Source organism: Acanthopagrus latus, chromosome 9 (assembly GCF_904848185.1).
Source record: "Acanthopagrus latus isolate v.2019 chromosome 9, fAcaLat1.1, whole genome shotgun sequence".
Lineage (NCBI taxonomy): Eukaryota > Metazoa > Chordata > Actinopteri > Spariformes > Sparidae > Acanthopagrus > Acanthopagrus latus.
The window spans coordinates 7,913,963-7,927,520 of NC_051047.1; the positions used below are offsets into that span (position 1 = coordinate 7,913,963).

Consider the following 13,558-nt stretch of genomic DNA (forward strand, 5'->3'; position numbering starts at 1 on the left):
AAAATCAGATCAATCCCCACATTTTTGACCTGCAGTATTACTAGTCATTACTGTTAGTTTACCAAGGTGAAACTGGAGGCCATGTCTTAAACAACTAGGTCAACATAGGTCTGTTCACAAAGACATGGGAACTTGCCACACATACAGAGTGTTGCCGTTTTGATCTATACCACGCTCCTTTGGTAGAAAAATGTGGGTATTACTTTGGTCATTTGGTTCATACAGTTTTGATAAATGACCAAGTTAATTGCTGACTGTTAATTGCAAGCATACACATTTTAAATAAACCGCCTGGATAGACACATTTATTTGGAAGACACAACAAAGGCAACAAGTAAAATTTCTACCCAACTTTCTATTGTAAAACCTCAACCTTCATCTTCAAGGAAGGGTTTGCCATAAGGAAATATGCTTATTTGCTTTCTTGCTGAGAGTTACATGAGAAGACCCATACCGCTGTCATGACTGTACACTAAATACGAAGCAACTGTCTTAGAATAGAAACTAAAAACAGAGGGAACCAGCTAGCCTGGCTGACACATGCCAGCATTTCTAAAGCTCACAAATGAACATTTTTACTCCTTTGTTAAATCTGTACAAAACCTAATGTACAAACGCCATTTTACCATGGAGATATGCAAGATTATTTTTTGATCCAGATCTGTTGAACTGTTGACTTGTTTACCACCTGTCTGTTTGTCTATCAACTCAAGTTTGCAGATACTTCTATGGTAAGATGGCAGGAGCTTCTAAAACAAAATTAAAGTAGTATCAATAACTTAAGAGCGCGGGACTGAACAGAACCAACCTGGCTAAGACTCTGAACGGTTCCTCTGATGTCATGCAGAACTTTCCTCAGCTGCATCTCAGTGCTGGATGGAGCAGGAGGAGTGAGCCCCGGGTGGAGGCTGTGACCCGGGCAGAGGGTTGAGGCCAAGCCTGGAAGATAGCCTGAAGCAGAAGGAGCGAGCCCAGGGTGGAGGCCGTGTTCTGGAGCCAACGGCGGACACTGGGTGACGGGGTGGGGAAACGCCAAGTGTGGATTCATATGGTACCCATGGAAACCGAGGTAGGGTGAGGCAAACTGCGAGCTGTGAGGTGTGGTGTGGTAAGGTGAGTGATGACTGTACAGAGGATTGACGCCCTGGAGGTTTCCCAGACTGGTATAGTGATGATCGGTGGAAGTTGATGGCTGGTGCAAGTTCAAGTGGCTGCCATGCTGGGGGATTGTGGGGGTTGTAGGCTGGTGGAGACTTGTGAGACTAGAATGGTGAACCAAGGTGGGACTGTGCTGGTGATGGAGGTTAGGGAGGCTGGTATATGGCTGGAGAGGGGAGGGGTACTGTGGAGAAGGGTTTGGAGTGAAGAGGAAAGGGCTGGGATTAAGGCTAGGACTAGGATTGGGGCTTGGGTTTAAGTACTGAGCAGCAGGGTTAGCATTGGGGAACATCATCTGCCCTGGATACCAACTTTGCTGGATTTGGTTGGTGTTCATATTCTGTTGGAACTGGCCTGGCTGCTGCTGACTGAAGGAGAGATCAGGGACGCTCTGGGTGCTCCAAGATTGAGCATGGCCTCCTGGTGACCAATCAGGAGGAGGGCTAGAGCTCTGCAAGGAGTAGGATGATCGCATCAGGTATCGTGGGATGGGTTTAGGTGGGACTACAGCTTCTCTGGTATGCCTTGGTTGGTTAATAGAGTCAGATGAAGAGGCAGGGTTTATGATCAGAGTAGACAGACAGTTCGTTTGTCCGTCCACATCCTCCTCTTTCTCTTCCTTGTCCCCTTCGGACTCCTGGGTGTATCTGAAGGAGTACCTGGGCTCAGTGCAGGATGCCTGGCCTCGTCCAAACTGGATCCTTACAGAGGACACAACCCTTGAGGGCGACAGGAGCGAGGAGGGCAGGGAGGAGGACCTCTGTAGGGGAATACAGCCTCGTCCCCGCCCTCTTCCTTGTCCTCTCCCTTGGATTTGGGATTCCTCAACTGACTGGGGGTCAGCCTGCCACCCTGCCCGACTCAGCTGGTGCCGTTTCGCTCGTTCAAGAGCGCTGAGAACCGGAGAGGATGGAATAGTGGGACAGGGTGAACCGGAATCATCCAAGAATGCATGCTCTTCTTGGGCCCTGTCCTCAGCATCTAGTTCCTCTGTTGGTGATTTTGTGTCCGTGGCAGTTTCAGTCTTGTTTTGAGAGTGTTGTGGTTCTTGTTTTGAAGCAAGCTGCTTCTGCATGTGTTCTAACTCTGGTTGTGGTTCTTGTTCTGCAGCACACGTTATCTCCTGTTCTGTTTCAGACTCAGTCCGGTCCCGATTATCAACTTGGTCCTCATCCTGGGCCTCATCCTGCTGCGTTCCCATTGGTTGTCTGGGGAGCTGATGAGCTGAATATTGTGGAACCTGCTCTGAGCTTCCATAACGCTCATCTTCTACCCTGGAACTACTATTCCCATCAGCCTCAGAAGCTCCATTGCATTCCGCTTCTTCCTCTGTGCCATCTGGCAGCACAAATGCTGGTTGGTCCACTGCAAGGGGCGTCGCCACATCTTGAGAAGGGTGTGATGTCACAGTGGTCTCGCTGTCACAGCTGTCACTGCTCTCCTGCACCTTACAATTAATTAACATACCAGCGTTGAAAAAAACTCAGAATACCTATTTTATATGAAAGTGACAATGCAACAATTAAAATTAAATACTTCATAAAACCAGGTCATATTCCCTGCACTTTATCAAGAAAAATAAAAGCGTTAAAAAAATGTATCGATTAATCTCAGACAGGCTATAAGTGGTTGATTACATTGGCAGGCAGATTAATCGGTTGGGCCCAAGTAGAAACATGACAGTGCAACATGGGGGAGTCTGTGGAAGAGGACCTGCTCCCTCTTTTGTTACTATATAACAATTCTAAATTTTTTATTCATGTGATTCAGTTCTACCTGTATTACATTTGATTTCTGCCCCTAAATACTACACAGTGAACTTTGAAGTCCTGTATTGCATTCAAAATATCAAGTTAATTTTGTAGAATATTTTTAATGGTTAAATGGTTATATATGTAACATAGATAGTTGCTGAAGTATCCATGTGTGAGTAGCATATTAGTGCTGTAGGTAGTCAAGGTGAAATGGAGCTAGTGCGGGAGTAGAAAAATATTCACATAACATGTAAATACTCTGATGTCTTATATCAAATACACACCTTAAAGTCATAGAGGAGGATTTAATCACAGATACTTTTAAGAAAAAATATGTCTTTGGGTGATTATTAATTGCTAGACCTGATGTGTATCTGAAGGATTTTACTTGCCAAATCCTTTATTTTGTAGAGTTATGGAAAAGAGAAGCAGCTACAGTGGATCTAAATTAAAAATATTTTTCAGACTATACTAACAGGTTTCATTACACACAGTGACATCCCTTTTCCTCCAGTTCACATGTGATTAATCTGTGGGACGTTTTTCCAATTGATGTAATAAGGCTCGGACTGGAATCATATGAGTCATTTCAAAACATTTAAAAGGTCAACTGGTGATCTAAACTGGGATAAAGGCGGGTAAGATGAAACAAGACACATAAACAAACCTTCAGGTAACTGTTGGAGTCGGCAGAGGGCTCCTCAGCAAATCCACTGCTGTCTGACTGCTGACTGACTGTCCTCAACAGGTCTGACAAGAGACAGAAAAACATCATGATTATTGCAGCATCACCTCTGTCCTTGTGGTGTCAGAGTGTTATCAACTACACTGAGCATGAAAAACCAGCATGAGGTGACAGGACAGTGTGTCCTCACTAAGTAAACTGAGGAATAGGAAACATGTTTATTGGGTACAGAAACAGGCTGCACAAACAGTTTACACTGAACAGGACAGAATATATCTAAAATCCAATGGAAAAACAGAAAGAACACTCAGATACTCAATAAAAATTGTACTCGAAAAAAGTAGAGAGAAAGAAGCTACAACGTTTGACTATCAAGTCTCAATATAAAGAGATTAAGACACAGATTACAGATCTATGAGATTTTCATTTCAACTCCATATACTCATTTATAAAGCATTAGATTACCTAGTATTGCCATGTATCAGTGACTGCCTTTCATTTTATGTGCTAGTAAGATACTCCACTGCCTTTCTTTCAAAAGTTCCTAATTCAGATGTTGAATATCCTCTCGGAAAAGGTATTTCTGGTATTTCTAAAAAGACATGTAATATTTTTTAAACTCATCTGTGGTTACTCTACCTTGCAGTTATAGCTTTTAGTGTTAAAGTTGAAATTAGAGGTTGAGATGAACTCACCAGTGGTTCTGGAAGATCTGAGTGGCATAGCTTCGTCGTCGTTACTCTGAATCTGAACGACAAAAAACAGACTGGATTTTAAAACAATGCTGCTGAGGGCCAGTACTTCACTCAAGAAACCCTGAGACCTTTTACTAACAGCTCATTCTATACATGTTTATGATTGTGCAGATACACTGGATCAACATGCTTGCACACCTACAGCAGCAGCTAGCCCATCAGCCTCAGGTAGCAGGTAGAAATGACCATAACAGGCAGTCCTCTCTGGTTGTTGAGGGGTTTCTGATATTTGTCACTTGTCTGTCTTCGGGAACATCTACAAGTCAGTTATTTTGTTCTCTGGCATGATAAGCGAAGTGTAAGCTCCACAGGGAACTCTTCAAATCCCAGAAATCTTCTGTTGTCTATGAGTTGTGAGCTAATTAACTCACACAATTTTCACTGTGAGCTTTCTGGTTTTAATATAGGCATATTCCCATAACTACCAAGATATGGGGTGGTGAGGTGTTTGATCGGTCCAGGAGAAGGCAAACTCCTCAATGTGGGAGGTGATTCAAATGATCAGAATTTACTAAAAAGGCATTTGTGAGACAGTGCTGTGACCCAAGACAGCATGTGTGGGCAGAGGTTGGAAAACCCTGTGAAAGTATGAAGAACCCATTCCAGGAGAACCCTCACCTCCTCCATGTCGAAAGAGTCTGCGTTTTCTGTGCGAAGCTGGGCCAGCTGGAGTGGAGCCAGGGTGGGAGGAGCTTTCTCTGGGGTTGAGGTTAGGTTCTTCTCCTCCTGCACCTCGTTGACCACCTGCGTTCCATCATCTGTCCTCTGATTGGCTGACTGAATGTCAGCTGCCTCTGGTTGATGCTCTCCATTGGCCGTTGGTCTGGTGCTGCTCTGTTCAGGGCTGATACGAAGAGAGATGTTGGTGCAGTCAGATCAAAATTCAATCATAATTCTTCCCAAATTCAAAATTGTATGAATACAAGAAAAAAAAAAACATGTGTTGTTAGAATTGTAACAAGTGGTTTCCAACATTTTTTTCCTTAAATGTAGTTTGCAGTTCCACCAAAAACTTCTCAAATGATCTCATTTCAGTCATTTCTGAGACCCAAAAATGAACTTAATCAGCATTTCACAAGTTCAAAGAAAAGTACACAAATGTGTGCATCAGGACTAGTCTAGATAGTCTACCATATTGTATTCGACAATTATATATTCCTCCAGATTCATCTTGTGAACCCTAGGCTGGGAACTGGATTAAACCACCAAACTGTGTATGAAATAGTTAAACCTAGTTAAACATCAACCAAATACAACTGTCAAATGCTGCCAACACATTAATGCATCGGTGCAATATAATATTCAGTGTACTGATATATAACAACATCAGTCACATGGGCGGGTTTCTGTAGAACAAGTATTTTAATTTGACACTTTAAGTACATTTTGATAGTTTAATGTACATAAAGGAGTTCTATTTGAAGTATCTATTCACTGTTTTCTCTTCCACCAATGCTAACTGCGTTAAATACAAGCAAGCTAATGTTAGCTTCAGTTACCAGCCTATCTAGCATTACCTGTCCTCTGCCTCTCCGTCCCCGCTGGTTTCCTCTGTTACTGTTGCCAGGGAGCAGCTGTCTTTTTTGCGGTTGTGTTTCTGGTTGACTGTCTCCACCTGGTGGTCATGGTCAGTAGTACAGCTGTCCTGCTCTTGCACGGTGTGTGCATGACCGTTGGTATTTGTGTGATTAGAGGGGGTTTGCCCATTCACCTGTGTGTGTTGTGTGTTAGGTGTGTGTGCTTCAGTTGACTCAGAGGCGGCTGAATGCAGGTTGTGTCTGCTGATGGTTTTCTTGAGGAGTTTGGCAACATTACGAGCCGAGTTGTTCCTCTTCAGAGCAGGAGGTGACTCTTTACCCCCACCTTCTCCTCCTTCCCCTCCTGAGAGAGATGCAGGAACAGATCAAAACAAAACACAGTCAAATGTGGTGCTTATATTATGTGGACCTAAACTATCACAAAATATATTTGTCAAGTAACTTTGTCAGTTTTGGAAACAAAATGTTATTGAGACAAACCAACTAGCTGACAAAATTAGAATTTGATGAATAAGAAAGTTGTCAAAAGTTTTCCTCCATCTAAAACTGACTACACTTAAGAGGAATATGACTAAAGTTGATCATACATGACTACAATTTACATGGACCATTGACATCGCTACTAAACTAGAAGTAAATCTGAAAATAATATTCACTATATGTCCTCTACTGAATTAATTTTCTATATAACAGTCAGTATAAAAATCAGTATAAGGCCCATGGCTCTCTGGTTCCTTTAAGTCTAGAGTACATAAAAACTGTCTCTCAGTGGCTGTTACCTTGGTCCTTGGAGCTGAAGCACTGAACAGGCTGACCAGAAACTTGACTGTAGAGCTGGAAGAACTCGTTAGCTACTGTAGTTAAAACCTCGATCTGACGGAAACGACCTGATGGAAACAGACACAATACAAAAGTGTTACAAAGTGTCAAATGGAGCCAAAATGAACACAGAAATGTAAAAACTTGAATATATAAAACTGTTCATTTAGGAAACCTCGTATGAAAACGCTAAATGATGCTTTATAAAAAACGTCCTGAGATTTTTAAAAAGATTTTAGAGGAAAAATCTTCTTAACTTGCAATGACTACTTGGCAGTAGAAACAAGCTGTGAGTGCAACACTGATATACCAACATCTTTAAAGTTGGAATGGGCTTCTTCTAAGCAGAGACAAATCTTGTGTCAAAATAAAGTTACTGGACTTAATTGGAACACCGATGCAAATAACACAGATGGCTGTAGGTGGGCTCCCTAGAAGGCTGGCCATGGAAGTAGCTAGATGGCTAGCTGGGAGGTACATGGGAAGAAGACATCTTCAGTCTTAATCCTAACCTAAATTGGTCGTTTTGTCTTCCAACCAGTGGAATCAGCTAATAATGAGCAAAACACCAGACCTAACAAATCTGACACGTAGGCAATGAGTCAGTGGTTTGGAATCGGGCTAGAAGTATGTACTGGACGTCACGACATTGCAAGCTGTGTTTTGCTGCTTTCTCAGAACATGACGGCATTGAGGGCAGATGATCATTTTCTACTTGCATTTACCGGTCAGTGCTTTTCTGTTTATGCTGTAGCACTTCAATTTAGCCAAATATTAATCAAACAATCTGACAACCTTAAAAGTGATATCATAAAGTCCGACACAGATTCTATCAGATCTATTTCACACAGTGTGATAAGCAATGAACCGGGAGAAGAAGCCAGAAATCATCCACATCCACAGCTCTAACAAGCGGATGATATTGTGTTTTACAAAGCCAGGAGCTGATGGAATAAAATAAATAAAATATCCATGAAAGGGTGCTTGATATAAGGGCCCTTGACATGTGATATCTTGCAGTCAGTATATCAGGAAACAAAATAGCTTGAAAAAGACTGAACATGTCAACATACAGCAGCCAGGCCAGGCTGCTCCTCATCTGAGACAGTTCAAATATCCTTTTCCTGGTGTCTCTTAGTTTGTTTTTAAAGCACTAACCCAACAAATTTCCATCTTATGAGGACATTCAGTCTCATCCTCGACCTTATGAAGATTAAGAAGTCTTATTTTTCCTAAAAACAGGGCACAGAGCAAGTTCCAGTGCAGTTTAGCTTGTTTTAAGAAGCTTCTCAAAATAGCGACGGTAACAAGACACTGCTTCTCATTGACAGGTAAAGAAATTAATGTTTCAGTGGTTATGAAAAAATGTACTACTGATGCCTCTATATGACCTGCATAAGAAGAAAAGACAGTGAGTGTTAAGTTTAACTATTTCTGTGTATTCAAACTAGTTATTTTTTATGGTTGGATAATTCATAAAAATAAACTTGTTTTCATGCTGTGTGCTGAGGATGAATTGAGGAGTCTCACAGACTGAGGAAAGAAGCTGCTCTGTAGTCTGGTGGTCCTGTACAGAACTAAAACTGAAACCTTACTTTGTTTCACCTTCGGCATCTATATTCCACAGAGGCTGCCAGAATCAACACCAAAGTTCCATGTAGTAGCTTTAATATTTGCACTATAATTACTTCAAATGTCCTAAAAACTCTTTGAAATGGAACGAAGAAAAAAAAAAATATATATTTTTTAGTTGTACAGTGTTACACCTGTCATTTAACAACCAAATTCGGAGTGAACTTCGGAGTGTTTACCTGAGATACAGCACAGACCTGCTCTCACTTATGCTTTCATTTCTGACCCCTCCTGACTGCCAACTTCTAAAAACAGACTCGCTGTTGACAATTTTCATTGGTGGCATTTAGTTACATCAGTGCTGTCATGTGAGAATATCATCCAGTTTTGGTGATTTTCATTCTTGATGAAGGACAAAGTGTCTTCTCCAAATTAAGGTAAGCTATTGTCATTACTGAAGTGGCAGTTTGTACTTACATCAGCAAGAATGAACATTTGGCTACCAGGATGGCCAAACTGGAGCAGCAGTAAGTGTGACACACAGCACAAGGAGGGAATGAAGGTATGTAAAAAAAAAACACTGTAGCCTCTAACTACCACAATTGTCAAAAATGATTATTACACATATCATTTTGATGTCCATTGTGACTTAATATCCACAAAACCACTTAGGAATCAGGGGGGAAAGACATTCCGTATAACTACAGAACAGAACTGAGTTTTCTTCAGGGAGGGTAAACCATGTACATACATGGGTAAACTGCAGACAGGAACTGCTTATAGCTTATTCAGCACGGCTTCCATGATGCAAATTTAGCAAAATGTAAACAAATACAGGCAAGAAGATGTCAAGTTGAAGCCCACAGCCTACCTCATTCAATTCATAGCAACTCAGCACCAGAAGAAGAAGAAGATGTACTTTTATCAAGCCCTTTATACAGATATTCCTTTTTTCCCACTACAAATACACACAATGGAGCATTATGGGGCTTTTTGAAAAAATCAATGAATGCATTATTAAAACAAGTTACAAAAAAAACCCCTTCCAGTTAAAACAATTCATAAACAAATTCTTTCCATGCTTCAAACCAGTCAGTCAAACAGTTTAGCTATTACAGGCACATGTGGACATGGCTACAGAACATTAAACCTCTTATTTCAGCAGCCGCGTGTGATGATAGTAATAGTGTGTGTGTGTTTCCTGCTGACTGCTGACTCCGCACTAATGCTCATTCTGAGGATCATAAAACAGGAAGTGAAGAATAAGAGAAAATGACACGTACTCCCTACTTTTTTCTCTCTTCATCCCAAGAGATTTTTTTCTGATGGTGAGAACAGAGCTTACATAACAAACAACAACACACACACGTGTCTGGGATCCAGGGAACCAACGGAACAGTATGAGAATGTTCTGGAAAAGAAGAAAGCTTCCAGGAACCACAGACAAACGAGAGACTGTTAAAGGAGCAGTTCACTTAAAAGAACAGATCGCGCTCACATACTCATGAAACTCACTAAAGATTCACGCAAAGTTAGTTAACGGTTAGTTTTAAACCAAACTCAAACCCTCACTCTCCACACCTTGTCTTTGTTGGCAATGTGGGAGACCTGCGTCTGACAAATTCTGTTACTTTCCAAATCAGACTTTCTAACATTCACACCCACTTCACTCAATGATTCGCTTTTTGTGGGGAGGGGGGAAACGGAACCGAGTGCTGAACTTCATTCTAAAACCTTCTTTTTTCATTCCTCACACAAATGTATCTCCTTTCATGTGTACAACTGAGTGCCACACTGCAAATGTTCTCTAGAAGAGACAAAGGTATATGCCACTTTCTTCACTTGAATGCCTCTCGCCCTTCCTCTCTCTCCATAACTGACTCTGCCTTCAACTGTGGTCGTTTGGAACACCTATTAACAATTCTTCCGTCAGGTGTGGCCAGATGCCATGCTGTACAAACTAATTCTTTTATGAGCGTACTGATACCTTGAGACATAACAGGGCCACATACCCTAGGTGAGCGATGAGTGGCAAAAATTTTCCACAACAGGAAAAAGTAGCCACACAGCCTGAGCAGCGTGGCTCAAGTGCTTCTCATACTAGGCCTTAGTGGTGCCATCTAGGCATTCATCTCGCCTACTTCTCCTGCGTTATGCACACACTTCTCAGCAAAAAATGACCTTCGGACAGTCATATCCACATTGAACCCCCGTCCATATACGTAAAATATGGAACGAACATGTAAAGGTCACCTTGTTACACATCCTCTCTCTGTCTCTCTCTTAATGATACAGAGCAACTGTAACTACAGCACGCTAAAACTTGAAACTGAACAAACAAAATAAATGGCCAGGTCATATAAGACTTGAATAACTGAAGCCTAGAGGCAAAAATGTAAATCTGCTGCGCTGAACAACATAAAAAACCAAAAAAGCAGACATGTAATTACAAATTCTATTCAAAACCTATTTTACCCATGTGGAAGTGCAAACGCTCAGAGCACTTGGCCTAACAAAACTATTATCTGTCTTAGTCACCTCAAAGAAACCTGGGGCCCATGATGAGTTCAAACTTTGCAGACCTGAAGCTCTTTACACTATGGAGTGATTCATCTTCACACACACAGAGGATCTTTGGCCGCGACTTTTTTTTACAGCACCAAGACAGTTAAACTGTCAAGAAGAAGAAAATCAGCTGTGTGCTTGCATTTCATTTGGTAGCCAGTAACTTCATTCAAACACAAAAGTTTGAAAACAAAAAAGAGGCCAGGATGTTAGCGGAGCAGGTCTGTGCATGTGTGCATGCATGTATGAGTGAATGTGTGTGTGTGTGTGTGTGTGTGTGTGTGTGTGTGTGTGTGTGTGTGTGTGTGTGTGTGTGTGTGTGCCTGCGAGCGCATGTGTGTCTGTGTCTGGGACAAACAGATCTTTGTCTCTGCTGGCAGTGTTGTCCAGGCAGTTGGCAGAGCAGCTAAAAGAGCTAAAGGACCTTACTAAATACCAAAATAATACTGGGAACAGGACACACACAGTCTTTGAGCTTCACTTCCTCCATCTACAGTTTCAGGACATGGACCTCTGAGCTCGTCATCATTAACCAGGGGTAACCCTTCATCTGCAGGGCTGACGTGTTTGGGCAGTGTCGCCCTTTTTAGGCTGACTATTTGACACACTGTCATTGATGTAGGGAGTACAGTCGTAAAGAGTTACAAAGAATGGAAGGGCAATGTAGATAGTATGGAGGTACATACTGGTCAGAGCATAGTTGGGGTTCTCCAGTTCCATGCGCTGCAGCTGAGCTCCCAGGTAGACCTGCAGGTGAACCACAGGAAGTGATGTCATGCTAAAACATTATAAACAAGAATCTGTGATTGATGATGCGAGACAGAGTCCAAACAAGTTAATCTGTGTTCTGGCGCGTGAATGTTGTCCACCACCTGGGCCCAGACTTTACACTGCTAAACAGCTACTAAATGGAATTCTATGAAATTCCTTAGAGACATTTATGGTTCTAAGAGGATGAAACCAAATGGCTCTCATGATCCCCTCGACTGCCAACCCAAGGTCAAAATGTTACCATAATGTCTTAGCATATTCTAGCTGGACTGGCACAAAATCTTGTACAGTATACAGGATACTCTGAAGTTTCCTCAACCATCATCATGAGGTTCACATTTGTGGTTTTTGAGTAGATGAAATGTTTACTGAATGGACTGGCATGAAATCTGGATCAGACATTGACGTCCTCCTCAGTAACTCCTGTGACTTTAATATAGCACCATCATCAGATCAAAGTGCTATTATGTCTTCTCTGTTCTTGTTTATGAACAAACATTTACAAAATTAACTGAACTTTGTTGGCATGACAACATGCTAAATTAAGATGGCAAACAACTGCTCAGCATCAACATCTTAACATTGTAATTGGGAGCATGTTGCTCTTCTTGTTTTTCTTGGATTAAACTTTGTTTCCATAACTAAATTAAAACAAGTTGGTACAGTTGTGTAAGCGTTTGTTTGTGTACAATACTTCTGTGTTTTGGGTGATCATGGTTAATTCTGACTGTATAGCAGTATTTGTGCTGCACTAACCAAGAGTTCATTGACCTTGTATCAAATCTGTTTGTTGGTTGTCTCTTTACAGTGTTACAACACGTCCGTCATCAGTACCTTGATGTCGATGCCTCGGGCAGAGGAAGCGTTGTTGATGAACCTAGATGGAACCCTCGAGGCAAGGTCGGGTTCTTCTCGACCAAACCCAAGATTGAAAAGGATTTCCTCAGGGTCCTCCTCATACAGGTCCAGCAGCTCTGAGACACTGTAAACACATACACAGGCAGTCAGCCACTCAGTCAGTAAATGAGTCAGCCGGTCAGTCAGTTAGCTGGTGAGTTAGGCTGCTGGTTAGTTTAGTCAGTCTAACCGCAGGTTAAGGAGGATCTCCTCGGGAAGCTTCTCTGACTGCTCCAGCACCTCTGAAACACTACGAAAACACAGACAGCCAGTTAGTACTTCTCACACACAGCTTGCTGTTAATGGGTTAGTGTGTTAGTGAAGTAGTTGGTTAATTATTCAATTAGTGAGGTAGTTAGTTAAGTGTGATAGCTCTGCCACTTCCCAGCTCCTCAACACACCCACCTAGAAGAGAAGAGAGGAAGAAACCAGAAACCTGAGCAGCAGCAGAGGATCAGCCCCTCAAGAATCCACCAGTGTTGTTCTCGTGACTACAGCGGCCCAGAAAGACTCAAGTGGAGCTCATTTTGCAGCAGCTTCTGTGATTTTGCCTTACTACACGGCTATTATAACCCACCTACCTTTTCTAAATACCTTTCTGATGCACCTTTAATGTAAGTAATCTATTTAAGTGTTCTGACACACACAGTGTGATCTTTTGTATGATCAGGAAGAATGATTAATGCAAGCAATAACTATTTAAATGTTCATGTAGGTACTTGAGGGTCGTTTTTTTAAGAAGACTTATGTAGTCATGAACCTATCCCTTCATGTTACTTAAAGTGGCTCTATTAAGTTCTGTAATGTTTTCGTAACACTGGGCTGTATGTTGCTCATGGCTGCAACATAAAGAACATACATGTGTCCCTGCGTCGTGTTTACATTCCTTACAGCTGAACCAACTGCACAGTGTTATGTAAAGGAAGCAAAGCAAGTGTGTCACTGCACCAGGTTTATGTTTCGAGTGATTCATGCAATTTGATGGTCATATGTAAAGGACATAAATAGAGGCATCTTGTTTATTTTCTTAACTAGGCTTCCCTC

General features: G+C 41.8%; 1 protein-coding gene across 4 annotated transcripts in view; it reads right to left on the reverse strand.

The window, feature by feature from the left end:
* Positions 1-13,558, reverse strand: part of itprid2 (ITPR interacting domain containing 2) — a 43,745-nt gene that overhangs the window by 7,491 nt on the left and 22,696 nt on the right. For 2 of the 4 annotated variants that reach the window (XM_037108880.1, XM_037108879.1), the window contains 8 exons: positions 12,452-12,599; positions 11,533-11,593; positions 6,670-6,777; positions 5,870-6,233; positions 4,971-5,196; positions 4,293-4,344; positions 3,580-3,662; positions 809-2,605 (listed from right to left, as the gene is read on the reverse strand). In XM_037108880.1, coding sequence (XP_036964775.1) covers positions 809-2,605; positions 3,580-3,662; positions 4,293-4,344; positions 4,971-5,196; positions 5,870-6,233; positions 6,670-6,777; positions 11,533-11,593; positions 12,452-12,599 — 2,839 coding nt within the window. Of the gene's footprint in view, positions 1-808; positions 2,606-3,579; positions 3,663-4,292; positions 4,345-4,970; positions 5,197-5,869; positions 6,234-6,669; positions 6,778-11,532; positions 11,594-12,451; positions 12,600-12,704; positions 12,765-13,558 lie in introns of all 4 variants that reach the window. The other 2 variants (XM_037108878.1, XM_037108877.1) reach the window with 2 other exon arrangements.